The following is a 22,172-nucleotide window of genomic DNA, read 5'->3' as shown; positions in this document are numbered from 1 at the left end:
CATTGTTACCCATGGCTTCCTGCAGCTGAACATCAGGGGTAGCACCTCTGTTTTTGCAAGCAGACACAAGACTCAAAATGTGCCTCAGAAAAGATAATGAGGGGTATTTTGCTCATCCTTGGCAATACACAACTATTCTTGAGCGTGTCAGCAGATTGCATAAAATGGTGAAAAGCAGCTCTGTACCAACTCTGCGGAGACCTCCCGAGGACTTCTGGTAATGGCCTCTCTCTCTTTGCCATGGGGCAGGGCTGGGGCTGATAGATGGTTGATTTGTTCAGGTCTGGGAGGTAACTTATGCAGATTCCTTCCCTACAGGCAGAATTTACTCCTCTTAAGGTGTTTTCATATAATCTTCTGGGTTGGGCCCCACTTGATTTGTTTTCCAGCTGTGAGAGGTGTGGGTCCTGAGCAAGGGATTGTGCTACATTCTCCATGAGTAAGGACAGGGGTCTTGTATGCAGATTGCAGCTCAGCAGAGTCCCAATCAATTGTTTGATTCTTTCAAGTGTAGTAGCACATTTATTTTGAGGTGAGTTTCATGGATATTTACAGTTCAGTTCTTGTTTGTTAGAAAGAGTGTTGTGGTTTTACAATTTTTTAATGGAAATTCATTAAATTACTTGAAAGTGTAAAAAATTATGTTAACTGATGACAGGTCTTACATGTGTTTATTTTTCCTCTTTTGAATTAGCACAAAGACCTATAGTTAACTGCAGCTGAGTTCTCTTCAGTGAGTAGATCCATCCATTCTCTAGCATGAGACAGAGCTCTGGAGCTGTGCTGGCTTTTTCTGTAACACTGAAGTGAGCTGGGGAATACTTGGCCACGGTGCTTTATCTCCAGAGCAAAATGACAGCTTTGCTTTACAGAGATGGTTTGCAGTTCTGTTTCACCAAGCCTTTTTTGTTAACTTCTTTTTATCCCAGATTATCAAGGGTTAGGTAATTCCAGAAATCCATCAATGAATGACTGACTTTGAAAGTGCTATTTGTCTTGTATTCCAAGGAGAGGGTGTGTTACAGGATAATATCTATGTGCTGCTTATTTGAAGCAGAAATTTATTTGAAGTGTGCAAATATTCTTGATCAGAGGCTCTTAAAATACAGTTGATTTTGGGATCATGTGGTGATTCTCCAGAGTAATGTTCCATGCTTCTGGTTGAATACAGTTTTGTAGTGTTGCTTGTATGTGCTGCTGGGTCAGTCAGGTTCCAGTGCCTTATCTGTCTGTCATGAGATGTCCAGTAAAGCTCATTTGTTTGGTTTGGCATGGAAAACCTCAAACCTTAACCTTTGAGAATTTCTGTACAACCCTTATCCAAAAGTGCATCAGTGTAGGATGGATATTCAGACTGATTAGTCTGCAAATTCCTCAGTTAAACAATGACACTGCTTTCAGAGGGAGAACATGAATATTCTAGAGACTCTCCAGATCTGCGAGGCAGATTACAGATGGAGTTAATTTTTAAAAACTTATTTTGTTCACCTGATTTAGAATGCAAAGCCTTAAGTTATTTGATAAACCCAGCTGCTGTACCTTTTTCTCCTATTCCACTACCATTAACAATGACAAGTATCTTTGACCAGAAACCTAAGATTACAGGTGTAAGTCAGTGGTTGACCACTGTGTGTTTTGTGTATGTTCAGAGCCTTTAGAACAACATAAGATCATCCACTGTCAACCCCTCTGCCTTAGGTAAGGACACCTTTCACTAAACCAGGCTGCTCAGAGCTTCATCCAACAATTAGTCATTGCTGTTAGTCACTAATTGCTGTTATAATGTTCTTACCAAAAAAGATACTTCAGAGCAGATAGTGTCTGGTTTTGTTAAAGGCTCAGTCACAAGTTTTATGTGCTTGTGTCATGTATAATTGTATTAAATATTAGTAATATCAAAAATTAGTCATAAACATATTGATGCTGAAAATTTCCAAGTGAAGAACACTTGCAATGACAAGTGTATCCTGAAGGTATGTGAGGCAAGTGATTCCCACACATCAGAAGAAGAGTGATTCTTACTTAAGACTTGTGTTTCACTGCCAGGTGTGTGATAATTGTGCTGCTCAGATGAGTTTGAGTGCTGGGTGCAAGGCAGAACTCAAGCCCAAAACTAAAAGCAGGAAACATCCTCAATAGCAGCAGTTATTTTGGCTTGTTCACATCAGCTACCATGCAGTTTTCTGTTTCACCTCGTGCCAGCTGTTCACCACACGAGGATGCAGTTGAATTGGGGGGTTAGTGTTCTGCCAGATTAGAAGAGAGGTGAGTAATTTTGGCTAGATTAATGAGTTGGGTATGGTTTACTACATGCTCAGATGAGCTGTAGTGCACACACAAGACCAGCAGCAGGGGAGAGGGTTGCATCCCATTAAAAGGAGAAACTGTTTCTTAAGCATAGATGACATGCAGTCTTTTAGTTTAAAAAGCAACATATCTCCAAGGAAGAGAGGAGTAGGGCTTTTAATGTTCTCATTAATTGCTAGACAGGATTTAAAACAGGAAAAGCTCTTTTCATTTCAATTACTTAATGGAAAAAAAAAAAAATCTTGTAATGTGCAAGAGTGTCCAGTCTTCTGCTGGGCCATTTTCCCTCTTCATTGACTCCTGCATGTACAGGTAAAGATCTCTTCTTTTGTCATACAGTCCATGTTAGCATAACTGCTAGTGGAAATGCCATCACTTCTAAATCCTACTATGCCCATTTCAGTTTTCTTTTACTACAAAATCACTAAAAAAACCCCAATATTGATTGAACAGGGGGACAGTTAGGAGGGTTAAGAAGGAAACCACATACACACAACCCCTCTCTATTTACTGGATTTCCAAGGCTTCCATCAGGAAAGATGATGACCAAACTTCTCTTGTTTTTAATGGAATTGAGTGAAAGTGGTGTGTACTTTATTTCAGCCTATTTGACTTAGACCAGAACTGTGTTTTACCCAGGCTTTGTGGTGCACAGAAAGACCAGACTTCAGTGTACATCAGCTTGAGGCAAGGAGCACACACATTATGAGTGTTTAATGTAACATGAATTCACATTTTGTGAGCTCTTGCCATGCCGGGAGCACCTGCCTTCAGAATCTGCTGGTGAATAGGGGTTGTGTGCAATGCAACTGCCCTGGGCTTGCTAAAAGAACATGTGAGGTGTGTAAAACATGACACAGTAGTTGATTGCCTTGAAATCATTTTCACATGGATAGCATTTGGATATAAAAGCATCCACAAAGTTGAAGTATGTCCTTTCTTTTGAAAAATAAAAAATTGCTGCACATAAGAGACATGATGGAAGATGTGTACAGTCTATACAATCTTCTAGCAGTAGATTGAGACCAGTGGCACTTCCCCGAAAAAATAAATTACCCGAAATTTGCAGCACATTCATATTCAATTTCATCACAGCAGATGCTCATTAGTATGTTGTTATTAATTGGTATTCACTTTAGGTTTTGTTTAAAATGAAGATAATAATTAGGTTTTAATTACTGCATCTTTCTGAGGGGGGAGGGGAGGAAATGCCTCTCAAAGCACTGAAGTATTTCCTGTACGCTTTGCTCCGTTGCATCTAAGCCTTGAAAGAGTTCCTAAGACACATTTTTCTGCCAAGAGACTTCTTTTCTGTTTCCTTTTATTTCTTTCCTGTTTTTAAAATATTAAGGATTTGTTTGATGGACATACTGAATCATACCACAGTAGTAAGAGCCACTATTCTTTTTAATCAAAATTATCAAAAGGCTTTTCACAAAAGTAACTCTCTCAAGCAGCTGATTAATGAAGTGGTGCCACTGTTTTGTATTACAATTAATTGAAGTAATACAAATAACTTCTGTAGCCTGTGGAAATTATCTCTTTTGCAAAGCAGTCTGTTAGAGGTAGCAAACTAAATGGTGGATTCTTTGGGTGGATTTTATTTAATTTCTTACTGCCTTTATCACCCTTAAAACCATAGGTGACACAAAAGTGAACAAAAAATACACCATAAGGAGGGCTTGAAGACATGGGAGAGAAGGTGTAGAAGAAAGCAAAAGGGCAGAAAAAGTGAGGATGCAGAAAAGACTTAAAGGGTTATGAGTGTGGTGGGACTATATAGAAGTATAAGAATTTGGGAGATGCCAGAGAATAAATGAAAGACTGTAGAGGAATATGAGTAATCTAAAGAGTTTTGAAGAAGCATTGACTATCATGTATTTGGTTAATGCAGGAATTCACAGTGAAGTTTCTTGCAGGTAACAACAGGACAAGGGGGAACAATTTTGAACTAGCAGAAGGTATATTCAGATTAGGTGTTCTGAGGAAATTCTTTACTGTGCAGGTTGTAGGCACTGGAACAAGCTGCCCATGGAAACTGTGGATCCCCCATCCCTTGGAAGTATTGCAGCCCAGGTTGGAAGGGGCTTTGAGCAACCTCATGGAAGCAATCTAGTGGAAGATGTCCCTGCCTGTGGCAGGGGGGGTGAAATTAGATGATCTTTAAGATGCCTTCCAACCCAAACTGTTCTTTGATTCTAAAATTAATCTAGTTAGAACATCTAGTTGTCTGACCTGTTTAAATGAATGCCTTCAATATATGGAGGTTTTGTGTGCTGGTTAAAAGGTGTTTGATGGAATAGCTGCATCCAGATGAGTAAAACTTCAGCACTTGAATCACTAGTTCAGTCTTCTGCTGCCTTGTGAGTTTCCTGCTGCCTGTTGTGAGTTCCCATCAGCTTTTCCTTCTGTCTTTCCCTCTTTCTTTGCCTGATTTCTTTTCTTACCTCATTTCTCTAGGTTACTGTGCTGCCCTTCAGTACTGAATGAGTTTTAAAGGCTGGGGTGTCTCCCTCTCGGGTGCCCTCTTAACAGGAGGAAGGACCGTGAGGCATCCCCACTGAAGTTCCTTGGAGTGTAATTTAAACTAACCAGCATTGAGGGAGGAGCCTTCTAATTTCAAGACCTTAATGCAGCTGCCACCAAACTTCCCTAAATAACAGAAAAGCTGGTGAGAGATTGGAGATTGTGCGTCTTGATTTCTCCTCAAAACTGCCCTGTGTTTAGGGTAGGAAGATGGCAGCCAATGGTTAAGTCTTTCCAGGGCCCCTTAATTTCTGGAAGTTGAGCTTTTGCAGTTCTAAAAAAGAGGAGGAAAGGTGGGCACTGGCTATTTTTGTACTCTCCAGATTAAGAAAACCAGTTTCTGTTCTCAGATCTTGTGACAGAAGGGTCACTTTCCTCTGGAAAAATCCTTACTCCTTGACTACACTGTTATGGATTGGGGGAACTGTCTGGTACGGCTGGAGTGAGTGTGCAGGGGGACCTTGCACTGGAGCTGAGTTTTTAGGCATTTGTGAGACAGGAGAAGAGATGGTGCTACCCTTCAGCCCAGTACCTTGTTCAAACATCAGCAGCTGCAGGGTCAGGGCAGATGCTGAGCCAGACGTTGTGTTTGAGCCGGGTGCACTGGGCCGTGTGTGGAGGCACCACTGCCCTTCAGGAGCTCCTGGGAAGTCTCCTTTCCTTATGTATGCCCTGGTGGATGTTGTCTGGTGTGTGTGGTAGCTGAGCAAGATAATTTTCTTTTCATGACTGAGTGCTTTATGCTTAGTCACGGGAAAATTTTCTTTTCCACAGTTCATAATTCACCAGTTCTTCTAAGACGCCATTGGTTTCCTGCTGCGTAATCTTGTGTAATCTTAAATTCTTCCTGGGAAGGCAGTTGGAGATTTGCAGTTGGCCTCATGATGCTACAGGAAACAGTTCTACAACCATTTCAAACCTAGATTTAAATTAATATTTTGTTGGCTAAACACAATGGTTTATTTTTAATGCATCTGTTATTTTTATATTAGAAGCCTAATTTTTCTGTCAAAGAAGTGAATAACTGTGAATGAAAAATATACACCTTTTGTTCCTTCATCTGCTGATTGTGGTTTTAAATGCAATTTTAAAAAAATGGTTTGGTTGCATGAAAAGAACAAAATGTTCTTCCCATGAGTGGAAGCTCTGAAAGAAGCAGGCTTACCTGCAGAAGTTAGTTCTTAAGGAAATAATGAAATCAAACACCACAGAGTTTCGAAATAGTTTTATTCTCATATTCTCGCCATTCAGTCTTTCCTAGGAAGAAAGAATGCATAAATGGGGATACAAATTTAGCTCCAGTTCTTCCTGTAATGCTGGGGTCTTGGGTTTTCTTTACACAAAAGAATGGCCATTCAAATTAAATATTATTTGGGTTTAAAATTTTAGGCGTTGGGACTTTTTTCCCTTTTTTAAACCTTCAGGTTGTCAGAAATTAAGAAAATGTAAGAAGCAGTTATATAAGTAGTTCTTAAAGTCCTTTCAAATTTAAGGTGCCTTGTCCTTGTATTCATACATATGCCATGATATTAATACTTAATTGCATGAAAATCTTGAAACATTTTGGTTTTTACCAGTTACTAAGTGTAAGATACAGGAAGCTAAAGGGAAGGAGATACTAGGATGTTACCAAGAAAAAAAAATTGTGTGTGTGTATATATATCTGGCTATGTGTGCATGTATACATTTTTACATGCTGATTTTTGTACTTTCTTTATCCATTTAAGCAGTGACTTTCAATTAGCCTGCCTACTAATATCAGGTCACGAAACTCTATAGCTGATGCTTTATTCTTTCGTGTGAGTTGTCATTCGTTTGCTTCAGTTGGCTGGCAAAGGTTGTTGTATATCCATTACCAGCAACACAGCACTTTGCATTTCTGAATTGACAAGCAGCTATATTGACCTAGCGCTTATTATGGGTCAACAGCTGCGTTAACCGACGGAAGGACTGAGGGGCAATTAAAATGAATTGGCAAAAATATATCTTCCTAATTTACTCCAATTTGTTATTTATGCTAACATTGTATGGCTTCTATGGTGACACTAAACAGAATGGACCCAATAATGGCAATTAACATAAAAATATAATGGCTAATCAAATTGACAGCAACTGTTTCTCATCATCTCGACACACAATACATTATCAAAACAAACTATTATGAAGGAGGTAATTTCAGTGTTCTATTCAACCTGCTTCATGTGTGCAGTCAGGGAGATGTGTACCAGCAATTACAGCTGAATCTAAAAAACTAAACAAATAACTTAATCGCTGTCGTCCTCCTTTTTTCTTCTTCAGGAAGCAGTAATCAGGATTTACTAAAAATAACTGGTGTATAATAGTATAATGATGATGCATATCGTAGAATAGCTAATAAGGAATAAAATATGCTTCTGTGTGTCTTTTTTTAAAATAGGTTCACATGAAGTGGAAAAAAACTATACTGTTAAAATATATAAAAAATAACTAAGCACTAGTAATAGTTGTCAGATGTCTCAACATGACTTGCTTAATAGTTACAGATACTTATTGCATGTCAATAGAAGTGTAAAATTAGCTGAATATAGTAGCAAAACTTGGCTTGAATGGGCAGAAGACTGAAAAGCTAAGTTAAAGTAGAATTCCCTTAAGCAGAAATTGTTTACCAGTTGCTCTTCCACTGCATTTTCAGGATCATTCTTAGTGATATGCTGCATGGCAGTTTTCAGTTGGTTTAACCACATCCTATGTTTTACAGCTCATCAAGAAGATCTCTGAGGGTTTGTGTATGTCTATCTCTGCACAAAAAAACATTAAAATGGACACTACTTCCAAATGTGATGCTGTTAAAATGATCTTATTCTTTGTAATGAAAAACCTCTAGAACCATTGTTGGCCAATATCTAAAATCCAATATCTTAACCAGCAGGGAGGGGAATGTCATTATATGGAACAAAAGTACAGGAGATGAACTTGAAAGGTTTTAATTGTAGTGTGGTCTAGATGGATCTCATGTCTATTCAAGTAATTTCTGGAGCACAGAACAGTGGCTAGGAGAATATCCAGGTGTGCACTTTGGAACTAGAGGAATAGCAGAGAGGCTTGACATAACTGGCCTTCAGACCATTTAATTGAGTATCATATTCTACAGGTACACATCTGCAGGTTTTTGAACTGCATGTGTGATTACTGACAGGCAGTAGCCTTCACAGATGTGTAGAGCAAGGTGATGATGTAGCTGTAAAGGTGTATATGCACTTGTTCTAATTTGGGTGAGACATTCCCAAATTATGGAACCACAGCTGGAGTGGCAGGAGGGGAATACAGACAAACACCTGTACTCGTAAAAAAATAGACATTAATTATTTTTTTCTTAGTTCATTGTATTGTACAATATACAAAAGCACCAAAATCATTCCTTTGTCTTGTCATTCTTATGATTTCTATTTTCTTATTAAGACATCATTGTCATATGTGTTTCTATAAGAATGGATAAATGTATTTTAAGTTTCTGTAAGAACTTACAAGTTTAGTTGATTCATGTAAGTGTTCAGTGTACATTGTGAGGAAAGTGTAGAGGTGTAATAAGGACACTGTAATAATAATTCCAAAAGCTGATGTGAGTAGAACATATAAACTGTTGGAAGAAAACCAAAGAGAAATAAGAATTTTTTAGTAGTGGACTTACTTAGAAATGGGTGCAAGAGACACACTTTTGGGTTGGGTTTTTAATTGCTGTCTTCTTACATTACAGTATTCTGATAAGGCCCTGTACACTCAGCTCTGCTTCTACCGATACATTTTTGATGTGGACTATGCGATGGATAAGGTGGTTACTGAGGAAGAGAAAGGTATGTGTAAATTTTTAATTAAATAACTATGGTTCAGTAGCAATTTGCATGTAAGACACCAGACCTACTGTATTCTTCAAATGTGACCTATGAGGCTGTAATCTAAAACATAAAGTAGAAGAAAGTATGAATTTAAGAATCCCCTGTAAAGAGGGGAATGTCTTCAGTCGGAGTTCACCACTTTAAGAATATGTTTTATGCCCCCTTTCTGCTTTAGAAGTTACTGTGTTTTGGAAAATGTGCTTTTCTTATATGTTACAGACTTAGAGAATCTCTTTGCTTGAAGGACATGTTACCTTCAGTAAATAGATTAATTAAAATATGTGCATAATTAAAATTTACATTCAACTGTTAATATTGAAGAGACATTTTTATCAGGGAGAAAAAATGAGGGCACAAGAAAAGCAGTAATGCTAATTGTCTGCACACCTCTCTAAAATAAAATACAGATTAACCTGATCTTAGGAAGATTTTTTTTGTCTTCTCCCAATTACCATAACATTTCTGAACTAAAACATTTCTAAGCTGTAACGGATCAATGGGTTTTGTGCAGCTAAGTGATTTTCAAGCTGACAGAGGAGCATTCCTGAGAGTGGGCTAATGCTTGGGATTCTGAAAAAAGGCATGTTTGGGTCCCACCACTGAAGCATGATGTCCACAGAGAGCACTGGGCTGAGTCCTCTGCAGATCTGGAGGTGCCTGTGAGGAAAAGGTGATGCTGTTGGGACTGTCTGTGTTCTGATGGCTGCTCTGCTGTCAAAAACATCCCCACCCCTGGCCTTCATCTGCACTTAAGTTACTGGGTGATGATAAGAGATTAAATAAAATTCAGTCTTTCTAAATGTTATTTTGATAAGCCACGTATGGAAATGAAAATAGTGTAACCTCTTAGCTCAAATCTGCTCAAATAAGCAAACAGGCTGCTTTTGGCCTCTTCTACTTATGTTTCATCTTGTAGAGGTTCTCATTTCCTCTCCTAATCCCTTTAAGTCAGTGAACTCACTCTGATGCTTGCATTTCACAGTGGCTTTGTACATCCAAAGAGGTCACAGTGTGTAGCCATGTCAGTCTAACACATCTCTGGAGACGTACTGAAGGAATGTTGTGGAGTGGATGCTGCTGGTGGCTGAAACCAAACTGTGTGGAGATCTCTCACCCAGTATAAGGGCATAAGAGTAGAAATCATAAGTAGAGATCATGTCATGGGTGGTCACATCCAATCCCCTTCTACAGCATCCCACTGCATTTTTCAGGACTGCAAGTTTCTGGAACTTCATTTGGAAACCTGTGAGTGGTTTTCACCACTCCAATGTGGTTCTCCTTTTGCTGCACTTCCAAAGTGTTTCAGCCTATCGATCTGTGATGACTATAAATTCACAATAATTTTCATGTTCTAAGTTGTTTGTGGCTATTTTATGGCCATTCACTAAATGTTTATTTGTTTTGCTTCCCTGATGTTCTCTGCTATGCTTTTGGAAACAGTGATGACATCTCTGTTTTGTTTTGCAACTAAGGCAGAGACACTCTTAGCTTTCTTTAAGAAGAATTGGTCTCTGCTGTATGATTCTTCCCTTAGCACCTTTGTGTGCAGTCTTTTCTAGGCTGAATTAATCTTTGGAGTATGAAAATCTAGAAATGTTGTGGTATTTCAGATGGTATCTCTCCAGTGTCTTGTACACTGGGTCTGTATATTTGCTGGAATTACATCTTGTGGTGCTTTCTTGAGCCACCCACATCCTGTTCATAGCTGTTCATGTCATCAGCTTGTACTGGAGTAATGATAGAAATCCTGAGGTTTGAGAGGGTTTCTTTTCCTCCTGTCACTTCAGAATCATGGATTTATTCATATCTCAGGCTCATGCCACTTGTTTTACTTAATTTTCCTAGTTTTATTAATTTTTGACTGCTTAATCTCATTTGTAATATTAGACTTCAAGGTTAATAAATTCTCTCTGAAAAATAGTATGGTGGCTTCTGAATCCACATAATTTACCACCTTCTGCTATAATGGGAAAATGTTTCTTGGACCCTGACTGCTAAGTTCAATAAAATTAGTTTTCAGAGTAATTCTTAAGGAATTGTAAGAATTCCAGTAGGACTTTTTTCTCTTGGACAGTTAACCTTTCAGCATGGTGTATTTTTCTCTTTTTCTTAGCTGTTTGAAAATTATTCTATTATCTTCTTCAGCGAGCCAGTGATTTCAGTCTTGGTGTTGCAGCAGGAGTCAAGGCCAGATAAATCTCTTTAATTTTCCTTTGACAGTTGGTTCTCTTCAAAGCAATTGGCTATGTGGGTGTGGTAAACCTATGTATAATTCTGTCCCATTTTTCAGATCTCTTTTGGGAGGAAGATATCTTTCTACAGTATATGCAGAATTTGACAATAATTATGCATGTCTATTTGTGCCACCTTTTTTATTTTATATATATCAGTGTCCTCTGTTTTCTTGTGACATATTTTACTGATATGCTACACTTTATGTAGGATTAAATAACTTTCACATACAATTTTTGTTGTAGGTCTGAAATGGAAATCTAGTGAACTCCCCTTTATAACATGAAGTTAGAGTTTATTTTCCCTTGTAACAAAAAAGATTTTGTTTCCATGCCATCATTCACAAGCCATTTTGTCCTTGATCTGTGATCAGTGCCTTTATCAAAAATGGTGACAAAATTTAAATGTTGGTTTTGTATGTCTTAGGTATTTTCAGTCTCTTCTTTTTATGTGACTGAACCACTGCTTTTCAGTCTCTTCTTTTTATGTGACTGAACCACTGCTTGACTGTTGTTTTGATTTCAGTTTTGGGAGATTTTTTGCTTTGTTTTGGGTCATTGTTTCTTGAAGCCCAAATTGCATGGACTTTGTTGTTTCTACCTCTTATTGCCATTTTTCCTGAATTTTTAAACACCAGTTCTTTTTTGTAGATTCTGTTTATTCCTATTGGCAGCTTTAGTTGTTATTTGTCTTGGAATGTTCTTCTTTAAAAAGAAAAAAGTTTTGATGGCTGGAGATTGAAGATATAAATGTTTTCCACTGTAGTTTGAAGAAATTCATGTCTTATTCAGAACCTTGAGATTTTGCTACTAGTTCACTTGCATTTTCTGTTCTTTCCTCTTCAAAATACAGAATCTTAATTACAGAGCAGGTTTTGTTTGTTCAGCTATTTATACTGAAGACCCACACTATTTGTTGAAATGAAATCTAAAATAATAATTGTGGAATCAATCAAAAAGATATCCAAGCTGCTTCCTTTCCCAGCTAGAGGATCAATACCACAGCCTACTTTTTACAGACGGGCTAAATTTAAAAGTCCTCTGGCAATGCAGGTTCTACAACTTGGCAAGTTGTGCACACAGTTTCTTCTGGTGTTTGGTGTTTTCACTGTACTTACTGTAGAGAGCTGTTTGTGGTATCTGAGGTGAATTTTGCTTTCTGAAGCTTATTCTGTGCACAATGGGTGATACACTGTTCTCTTAGAGAGTTTTACATATTTAAAACATGTAGCGCTGTATTCTAAGTCTCTTTCAACTACTAACCTGTTTTGTGGAGGAGCAGCAGGAGAGTTTGTGTTTGGTTGTTGGTTTTTTTGTTTAGTTGGTTTTTGTTTTTTGGGTTTTTTTCCTAGAGCTCCAGTAGGTCAGGCCTACCACAGAGGAATACAGCAAAAGGATTAATTAATATGTTTTGCAGACTCTACTTCTGCTTATTTATACTAGTGTGGTGATTACAGCATCATTCACTCATGTTTTATTTGGGATCTACTGTAATCATTAGATAGTTACTATTCCTTCTTTCTCCTGTATGAATCAAGAATAAGCAGACTGGTCTATGTGATGTTTTCTTGTTTCAGTGTAAAGTTAGCTGTCAATTATACCACTCAGGAGTATTTGGATGATATAGTTATGGGTCTTTTTTCCTAATATTAATACTAGCATTTCTCCTCCAAACTGACGTTTTCTTTCATCTGGAACTTTAAGGTCTGTTATGATGGTACAATTTAATAGATTAACATTGTGATACAGTGCAAGGTTCTTTGTTGTCATACTACAAAAAGTGAAATTCTAAAAATTCTGGGCTGTCTTTCTAAATTAGGAACTGTTAAACAGTTAGTATTAGGTTAAAAACCAGTTTAATTTTTCATGTTGCGATTCCCAAACCCCTAATTTAAGATACCAGTAATACTAGAAGGGCTGTTTGTTCTCAATTACTTTTTTAATCTGAAAAGGGAAAAATGCTCTATTGTGAGTAGCAACATACTCAGCATGTTTTCAGCACTTTCTGACAGTTTTTTGAAGCCGGGCTGTGGGTTTAATCAGACATTGCTACTTAGGTGAGCAAGCAGAGCAGTGAAAAGGAGCAGGAGTAGCAAAGTAGTAGCATCCTCTCTTCATAGAGATGAAAAAGGATAGGCAACTATCAGTGATTTTGAACATCTGAGGTTCAAATGCAGGAGTATTTTCACTCTGTGTGCCTTACCTTCAGAATGGAAACCAATGTATTTTTATGGCTATGTCATCAGGAGATCAAAATAGAGTGTATTAATCTTTATCGCATTATTCCATTCAAACATTGGTATTGTCAAATATTCAAAGATATTACTGTTTTCATTTTACTTCTACTACAGTAAAATGAAAACCTCTGAAAGTGAAGAGAAATGGAGCCTCCACAAAGTCGCTACAAAAGACTAAAGTCACTACAACTACTGTGCCTTGCACAGATGTCTGCAGTTCAGTTTCCCCTGACATCAAACAGAAGATAAGGATGCTGCAATCTACTTATTCACAATGCATCAGTATCACTGAGACTGTTTCTAGTGCTGTGATCTTTTTGGGGAAATAGGGTCCTGGTCATGATATTTTTGTCTGCTCCATACTGTAGAAAGGGGCTGGAAGCTACTGCCCTTCAACTGTCCCATTTCTCTGAGAGGGAAGGTCACAAATGTTGTTTGCAAGACATTTAAGTGTTTCAGAGACAGAAAGTGAAAAGCTGCTGTGGTGGATTCTTTCTCAGAATATATTTAACAACCCATGGAGGTTTGGTTCTGAAAAGTCTCAGCATATCCTCTTAATGGATAAGCAGAAGAAAATGAGGGTGGGAGGAAGAGAACTTTGGGAAAAGCAGTTAAATATTCTTGTGTAGCAGGGAGATCTACATCTTTGAAGTATATGCCACTTTGTGGAAATAGAATGTAATTGTTTTGATCATATACTTACAGGCTGTGGTTTTGTAAAACCAAATGCATATTCAAAGGATGTTTTCATGCTTTTATTACAATTTCTTGTGTGCACCTCACTCCACCCTTCCATGCAAACATCAAAAATCCCTAGTTTACTTTATGGATGAATAAACTAAAAAATTATGTTGGGAAAAAGGAAACTCTTCTGGGCTGTTAGACCTAGATGTAAAAAAAAATCAGCTCTGAATATTTGTGTGAATCCTGTCAGTTCAGTGGAGAGTGTTTTTCCTCGGTGTGTTCATAACTTGGTGTGTCAAGTAGCAGACTGAAGTGATTTTTTTTTAATGGAAGACTTTTTGTAAATCAGAACAATTTGCCACATTTTTTCAATATACAGACAGAAGACTACAGCAAAGTACTTGTTGCAGCAATTAAGAAAGGGGATACAGTTTTCTACATGTGAGTTCCAGTGGACAATAAGGAGAGATTGTATCAATTACCTAGGTGTGTTTGTGTGTGTGCATTTATTTGTGAGATGGCAGCAGCTGAAACCTGGCCTGTCTCTTTTCAGAAGGAGCAGTTCAATAAACAAAACATTTCTGATGGCATCACACCTCCAGGCATCATCACTAAGACTTCAGTTCACTGTAGTGATCTCCACATCCAAGCAAATAAAAGCTCCTCTGCACATTTGCTGTCAAGTACTTTGTCTTCCAATCATGTTGTTTTGAAGAGACTGTAAAATAATAATTTTCAAGAATTTAATCTGAGTCTTTCTTCAAAAGCACTTGTTCATTTTTCCTTAATGTGTTGTTTTGAAGAGAAAGACTAGTGAACTTTTTTCTATTAAATTTGAGTCACTATTTCTTGAGATTTCTTGAGTGTTTTTAAATCTAACTTTTTTGGAAAGCAAAACCTACTGAAAATTATGTGCAATAGGGTTTTTGAGCCTTTTGATACATGGTGATACATGGCAGTTAGATTATCTTTAAATCTTAGGTTATCCTCCCCTAATGATCGTGCCTTTTTTTATTGGTATTAGACATTTTTAAGATCTTAAGTGTAATGTTTTCTCCATTCTGTTACTGTTCGTGTTGTCATTTTGTTAAACCTACAAAATCTAAATAAACCCCATTAACACTGTACATTTCTATAACCCTTTCTCTGAGCATAAAATATAATGGGTTGGTACACCTCTCTTGGAGTTGTTTTCTCTACTTGTGAAGGAAATAAATAGAAATAATGAGTTAAAACAGTTACATCTACAATGCAGAAAATCTGAGGCATGAGAAGAGTGCATTTACTGTGGCTCAGACACCAAAAAAAAGGGTTTTGATTAATGGCTGTTTTTCCTTGCACATTGTATTAATGTTGCAGATGGGATGAAGTAGTGACTTAGATAATTTCTGAGTCCCCGTAAACTGGAATGGTTATTTGACCATGGGGTTTTTTTGTTTGTGGAAACAAGTGAACAGAAATATCTTCTCATTTGCACTTCAGGATTTTTTTTCCTGCAGAAGTACGAATAGGTGCAGGTCAGCTTGTCATCTCTAACCATGCAATGGTGTCATCTCTCTGGTGTCATCTGCCGCCTCCTTGATCACTTCTCTTGTGAGTTTCTCTAAACAGAAAATATTTCTAAAACAGTTTTTTCTTCACTGTTTCTTTTCTGTCTGAAACACTGACATTTTTATTATAGAGACCTTTGTCTTTCTGGTTTCATCTCCTTGGTAAAGTTTGGGGTGAGGTTTTTTGGTTTTTTTTGATGGGGGTCAGTTCTGCTGTTGTTCAATGCAAGCCAGAAATGACAGCGTTTTAGTGACATCAGCTTCTCACAGCAGTTTGCTCTTTTCTGTGGAGAAAAGTGCAAGACTAGCATGCTTTTCCTTTTAGAAGACCCAAAAGTTTTATGGATGTGATGGTGCTAAAAAGAGTTACAAATTCCTGTGTTTTAGATACTAGAATTCTGACATCAGTGCTACTTCTAAAAAAATTATTTTAGTAGAAATTGGAAATATAAATGTAAACAATTTAACTCTGTAAAGTGCATTCAGTATGTCTGCCTAGACATCAGAAAGATAATGTAAAGCTAAGGCTTAAAGAGATTTTTAAAAAGATACAATTATCTGTATGATTTTTAAGTCTCATAAGAAATGTATTTTAGAACTTGCCAGTGATGGCTTATAATCACTTTGATATTTTGAGGAAAATGGTAGCTTTAAACAGATGATACAGAATTTATTTTTAAAAATGTATTGTGCTTATACAGTTGATGGCTTTTATTTCCATAATGTTTTTTACTACATAATTATACATCTTAATTACGTAATTACCGTCATAATTATTATGTAATTACATGTAGTTCCACTAATTACAAAATCAGGAAGTGTAATTATCTACTAAAAACTTTCTGAAATCTTATTTGTTCACTAGAGATTTTTTAAAAGACCAGTGACCTACTGAAGATGGTGTGCAGTGTTGTACTTCACACCAGCACTCTCTTTTCCCCTTCCACATGGGCAGTACAGTTTGGCAGGGTTCTGGAAGGGCTTCCATGTCTTTAATTATGACTTGCCTTGATATGAGGCTGGGGAACTCAACTGTGCTGCCTGCAAATGTAGATCTTCTTAATTTCTGCTGTTGATACCTCGTGTCTTTAAATTTAAAGACTCTGTCTTTAAATTTAAAGTTGAACACCCAGGAGGTTGCATGGTTTGAGTGAAGACCTTCGGGACATTGTTTGTATTCTGGTCAAGGGTGTCTGGTTCAGGTGTTGGGGGTCAGGTGTAAAGATTCTTGAGAAAGTTTGTTTGTGGCCATGTATATGTGGAGTGAAAACTTGACTCCACAAAAGATAAAGGGAATTCTCATGTCCAAAGATTTCTTTTATTGCATAGAAGTAGTTTTGAAAAAATTGTTTTTCTGTATTGATATACACTTATATCTGTATGTTGTGTTATTACTTACTATTGCCCATTCTTGACTATAAATTTGTCTAATAATGCAGTTTGAAACTAAAAGTAGTTTACTGCATGTTATAGAAGAGTAAAATTAATATTCAGGACAATCAATGATTCTTTTGTCTTGGTATTGTATTTAAAGAAGATAGTTACTATATTTTCTGTATGTTAAATCATGTGCTACCTTTAGTAGTTTGAACAAAAAGAGCATTCTGAAGTGTTAGATTTGGTGGTCTTGCTTTGTTCTCTAACACTGTGATGTATCAAAATGGCGTCAGAGATACAAAGTTTTTCTCACATGCATTATAACAGCAAGCATTCGTTTATTGTGTCACAGTATTAAAATCACCAAGAAGAAGTCCACTTTCAGTAACAGAAAGCAAAATTAATATGAAAGGGATAATTTTTAAAAAGCGAACACTAGTTGTGATGCTAATAAAAAGGAAGAAAATTGTAAGCTATGTTAGAAGGGAAGTGGTGAAAAAGCAACATGAAGAAAGGGGGAAACTGAAATACTGAAATTTCTTTGTAACACCTCAAGACTTAATTCTGTGTTGCACATGTATCAGAGTGTAATTTTTCTGTGCTTGTTACATAAGGCAACTGTTTTATTGAATACGTGCCAGAAGCTGTTCTTAGCTCTCAAACTTGGCCTGGGTTTGCAGTTGATGTGAATATGTCATCTTCTGGATGTTAAATGTAATTACCTCAACTCACATCTCCTAAGTATATGAGTCCTAAAGAGAAATTGTCTCCAAACCCATTTAAATTATATGGACTGTTAAAAGAAACACGTGGAGTCATTATTTGTGAAAACAGGAGCCTTATTTAATCTCCAAGATTTAAATTATTGCTGCAAATAAAATTATGTTAATTATTATACTCACTGAAGTATAATAACTGCACAGGAGACATTTCTTTTGAAATATCTTTCTGTATCCTGAACAAACAAAGGATTTCTATCAAATACATTATGAAAATATAGTTATGTTCTCTAAGAAATGGATGGAAATAATCTCTTCTTTTTATTAAGGACTAGTAAGCCAGGTAGAGAATAGCATAATGGAAAATTTTTGTTTCATTCCATAGGGGATGCAAAAATGGTGCATGATGTATGTATAAAAATGCAGCACAAGACAAAGTGTCTAAATGCAGCTTAAATTTGGTTTATTTAAATAAAAAAATACTGCCTTCCATAAAGGAGTATTATATTTTTGCCATCTCTACATCAGAAAATTGTGGTGGTGTCAACTGATCTCAACTGATGTATTTCTGGAGGAGCAGGAGCAATTGGGCACTTGGAGCCATGGGTGTAGATGCCTTGAAAATAAGGAATGCCCAAGACAGTGTTTGGAGTAAATATTCCAGAAAAGAAATACCTCTCTGTCTCGTGGGCAGAGCCTCCACTTGCAGTTTTCAAGTCCCTCTCTAAGCAAAGCCACGCTCGTTCTGTGACCTTTGTAGTTATTTTGACGTTGATCTCATTCTAACAGTCCATCTACCAAATTTCATGTTTCAGTCTAATGGGATTGAGAATTTCATATTTCAGTCTAATGTCTTTTGAGAATAGATTAGTCATCTGTGACAAGCCAAAATGTGGTTCAGCCTTCAAAAAAAAAAATTACAGAAGGATGTTCTCCTGTCCTGGCTTGTCCCTCTTCTGGGAGGGGACCAAAATGGGTACAAGGGGCAGCGGGTCAGGTTAGGGAGCTCTTTGTTTTTATCTGGCAGAAACAGGTTGGGAAGAAGTTGATTTGATCTTGCAAGGATTACAACTGTTAAATGCATATCAAAATGTTTTCCTATCTTATATTATTTAACTCAGAATATAATAATGTAATTGTTTTGACATGAAAACGTTACGTACTGTAGTATTTCCATTTATCTTTAAATAGACATTTTTCACTTTGTGAGAGATGCATGCAAAAAGACAAAACAAAAAATGAATAAAAGGAAATGAGTGACAGCCTAAGCTAGTTTATTTATATTATAAAAACAAATAATATTTGACATTAATAGAATTTTACAGGCTTGTAATTAAAATATTTAGCTAGTTATGGTATTGTTTTATATTTCTAATGTGACAATGTATGTTCCATAAACTAAAAGTAGCACATTTGTCAGATTAATATTTTAATTTAAGATTCTGTTAACTAGCCATGGTGGAGGGCAAAAAAGCATTAAAGAGACCTTTTTGTTGTTGTTGATAGAGCTGAGCCTGTAGTTTAAAATGGGTTTGAAATTGGTTATCATGAATGCAATGGCATGATAGCTTGAGACTAATTCAGTTACTTTGAGTATGACTTAATTTAAGAGATCTGAAGTGTAGCTTCTTGTTTGGAAACAAGTGCCATGTGTTTTTTGAGCACTCCTGCGGATGGTGGCTCCACCATGTCCTTGGGCATCCCATTCCAGTGTTTAGCCACTCTTTCAGTGAAGAAATTTTTCCTGACATTCAACCTGAGCCTCCCGTGGTGCAACTTGAGGCCTTTTCCCCTTGTCCTGTTGCTCCTTACCTGGGAGAAGAGCCAACCCTCACTTGGCTACACCCTCCTGTCAGGGAGTTGTAGAGAAGAAGGAATTCTCCCTGAGCCTCCTGTTCTCCAGATTTAACACCCCCACCTCCCTCAGCTGCTCCTGGTCAGGAGTCATGGACCAGATCCTTCTCCAGCTTTGTTGTTTTTCTCATGACACAGTCTAACCAAAAAGAGAAAGAAACAGAGGTTCTAATTTGAAGGTTTTGTTTCTGAAAGTTGGGATGCAAGTTTAAAGCCACTATTTCTATTTTTCCATTTCTGTTCTCCAAAGATTTATCAGCTGTTTCCCAGTTTAAGCCCTATTTCAAGTACCACAAGGGTGAAAGTAGTCATAAAGGTGACCTGGACACAAATTAAAAATCTTTTTCAGTTTTTCCCAAAAAAAAGGAACTCTGATAAAATTCAGAAATGACAAATGTCCATGCCTTTTTGAACTTTTGAATACAGTCTGAAGACTTTTGGTTTTATTATTTTATTTTTGTTGTTCTGGCAAATTTTGAGCAAGAGAAATATTCAGTCAGGAGCTCCTGTTTAGACAAAACATGCATTTTATTTCAGTATTTAGTCTATTAACATATGAGCCATGTCAGTATTTTCTTCCAAATACCAAAAAGTATAATTTTTGTTCTATTAAGGCATTTAACACTAGTGATTTTTGATACATACATGTGTTCTCTGTCTTGCAAGTGACTGCTAATGCTGCACTGACCCATAGGGGCAATAAATATGCTTTGTTTCAACGTGAGCCTCCAGGACCCCCTTTTACCTGTGGTATCTGGGTTTTGGGGCAGCTCTGATGTGTCTGACTGCTGCTCTCGCTGCTTCTCCATTTCCAGGCATCTCTTCTGCCCTGGCAAAAGCCACTCTCCCACTTGGGTAGGTCTTGGGTTTGCTCAGCTCTTCCAGCATGGAATCACAGAGTGGTTTGGGTTGGAAGGGACCTTGAAGACCACCTAGCTCCAGCCTCACTGCCAGGGGCAGGGAACCTTCCACTAGACCAGACTGGCCATCCAGCCTGGCCTTGAACACTTCCAGGGATGGGGCATCCACAACTTCTCTGGGCAACCTGTGCCAGTGCCTCACCACCCTCACAGTAGAGAATTTCTTCCTAATACTTAATCTAAACCTGCCCTCTGAGTTTGAACCTATTTCCCCTTGTCCTGTCACTACATGTTCTTGTAAACAGTCTCTCTTCAGCTTTCCTGTAAGTTCCCTTTAGTGCATTCTGGTTTTCTTTCTTCAGTTCTGTTAATGGCTTTTTAGAGGGGAAATACAATAATTTTGATAGATTCTTGAGTAGTGATAGGCAATGCTGGGTTTTCAGGAGCCCTCATCTTCACACTTTTTTTACTTAAGTAAAGGTTGTTCAGAGATCCTTTGGAAATAGCTTTCAGTTTCCTGCTACCATCAGCTTCCATTGTCACCTGCTGCATGTTTAAGTCCCCTGTCCTTCCAGGCACTGAGGTGCTGGTGCTTTACTGTCACGACAGCCCTTGGCTGCTCTTGAGTTGGCATCCTTTACCAAAAAATAGATGTGAAAGAAAGGTGACAGTACACTCTGACTTTGCAAAAGGTTCATGAGGATAAAAGAAAGAAGGGTAAGATACAACCACAGATTGCTACAGTATGGGATAATCCTTATCCCTAATACTCCATGGTAAAGCCTTTTATTACACACTCATATGTCAGGATGCCTTGCACTTTCTTGTCTGTGTGCCTCTACCCTTGACTGTAGAAATAATATTGGTGGTCCAGCATTATGCTTCAAAAATTATGTTTCCCTTTGAAGGGATTTGAGTTGTTGAGGATTTTTTGTAGCATAGTGATTGTAAAGTAAACTTCTCTTTCATGGGGAAGAAAAGGGCTGTGGGTTTTTCATTTGGTCTTTGATTCTTAAGAGATGGGTGAAGAACTTCCAGTTGTCCCATCCAAATCCATGGCACTGTGTTGGTACTGTAATTAAGGGCCCAACAAAATATTAGTACCAAGGTAACATTTGATTAGGTTGCCACAGGGATTCACGTGGAATTTTTTGTTTAAGAGGTGGTGTTTTGTAAATGAAATGAGAAATGCTTGTTTTGAATTATGTGAGGAAAGAACATTAGTGCAAAATAAGAAAAAGACATAAAAGAGCAAAAGAGGTGTGTGAAGTGAATTTGACAAAGAACAATCCTAAAATTCTAGGTATGGAAAATGCGGGTGCGAGCTCTGAGTAACAGAAATGTTGAAGGATTTTAAAGAGGCAACAGTAAATGAAACTGATTTGCAGTACAGCTAGACAGTCAAATAGGTCATTGCAAAATGTAGCCTTTATTTTTATGGGTTGATTGAATCCAGTGTGGTTAAAATTAGGTCCTGCATTTCTAGCAGGAGCTCCCTAAACTGGATTTCATTACACTTGTTATCCTGTGAGAAGTTTTCTCAATTAGGGAATTGTTAAATAAGATCTCTGTGTATGTATTACTGAAAACTGTTGCACAGTCATGGGCACAGCCTAAAACTGGCATTAGTCATCTCTAAAAGAATTTTAGACTTGGTTTGGCTTGAAAATATAATTTTGTATCTTCTTGTTCTGGATGTGTACAGTGAAGACTCTGGAAAAGTATGTCAAAGAAGGGGTTTTTATTGTCCTCTAAACATAAAATATGATTTGGGAGGAAATCTCTCTTTGCAGAAATCAGCACTTTTACAGATGGAGTACATCCTTCTTGGGAAGTTTCTTCAACACTTGCAAGCTGATGTTTTTGAAATGTCTGGAGTAGGCCAGTATTTCTGTTGAATAGCACATTTTTGAAGGCCATTATTATGATAAACCATGTTCTTAGCATAATTCAAG

General features: G+C 37.3%; 1 protein-coding gene across 1 annotated transcript in view; it reads left to right on the top strand.

The window, feature by feature from the left end:
• POLA1 (DNA polymerase alpha 1, catalytic subunit) overlaps window positions 1-22,172 on the top strand; it is a 184,153-nt gene that overhangs the window by 133,792 nt on the left and 28,189 nt on the right. The window contains 1 exon segment of the mRNA XM_084226424.1: window positions 8,567-8,663. Coding sequence (XP_084082550.1) covers window positions 8,567-8,663 — 97 coding nt within the window.

This window comes from Fringilla coelebs (genome assembly GCF_963513975.1).
Source record: "Fringilla coelebs genome assembly, chromosome: 2".
NCBI classification, from domain to species: Eukaryota; Metazoa; Chordata; class Aves; order Passeriformes; family Fringillidae; genus Fringilla; species Fringilla coelebs.
The sequence above is the reverse complement of the archived record's forward strand: the minus strand, read 5'-3'. Positions and strand labels throughout refer to the sequence as shown.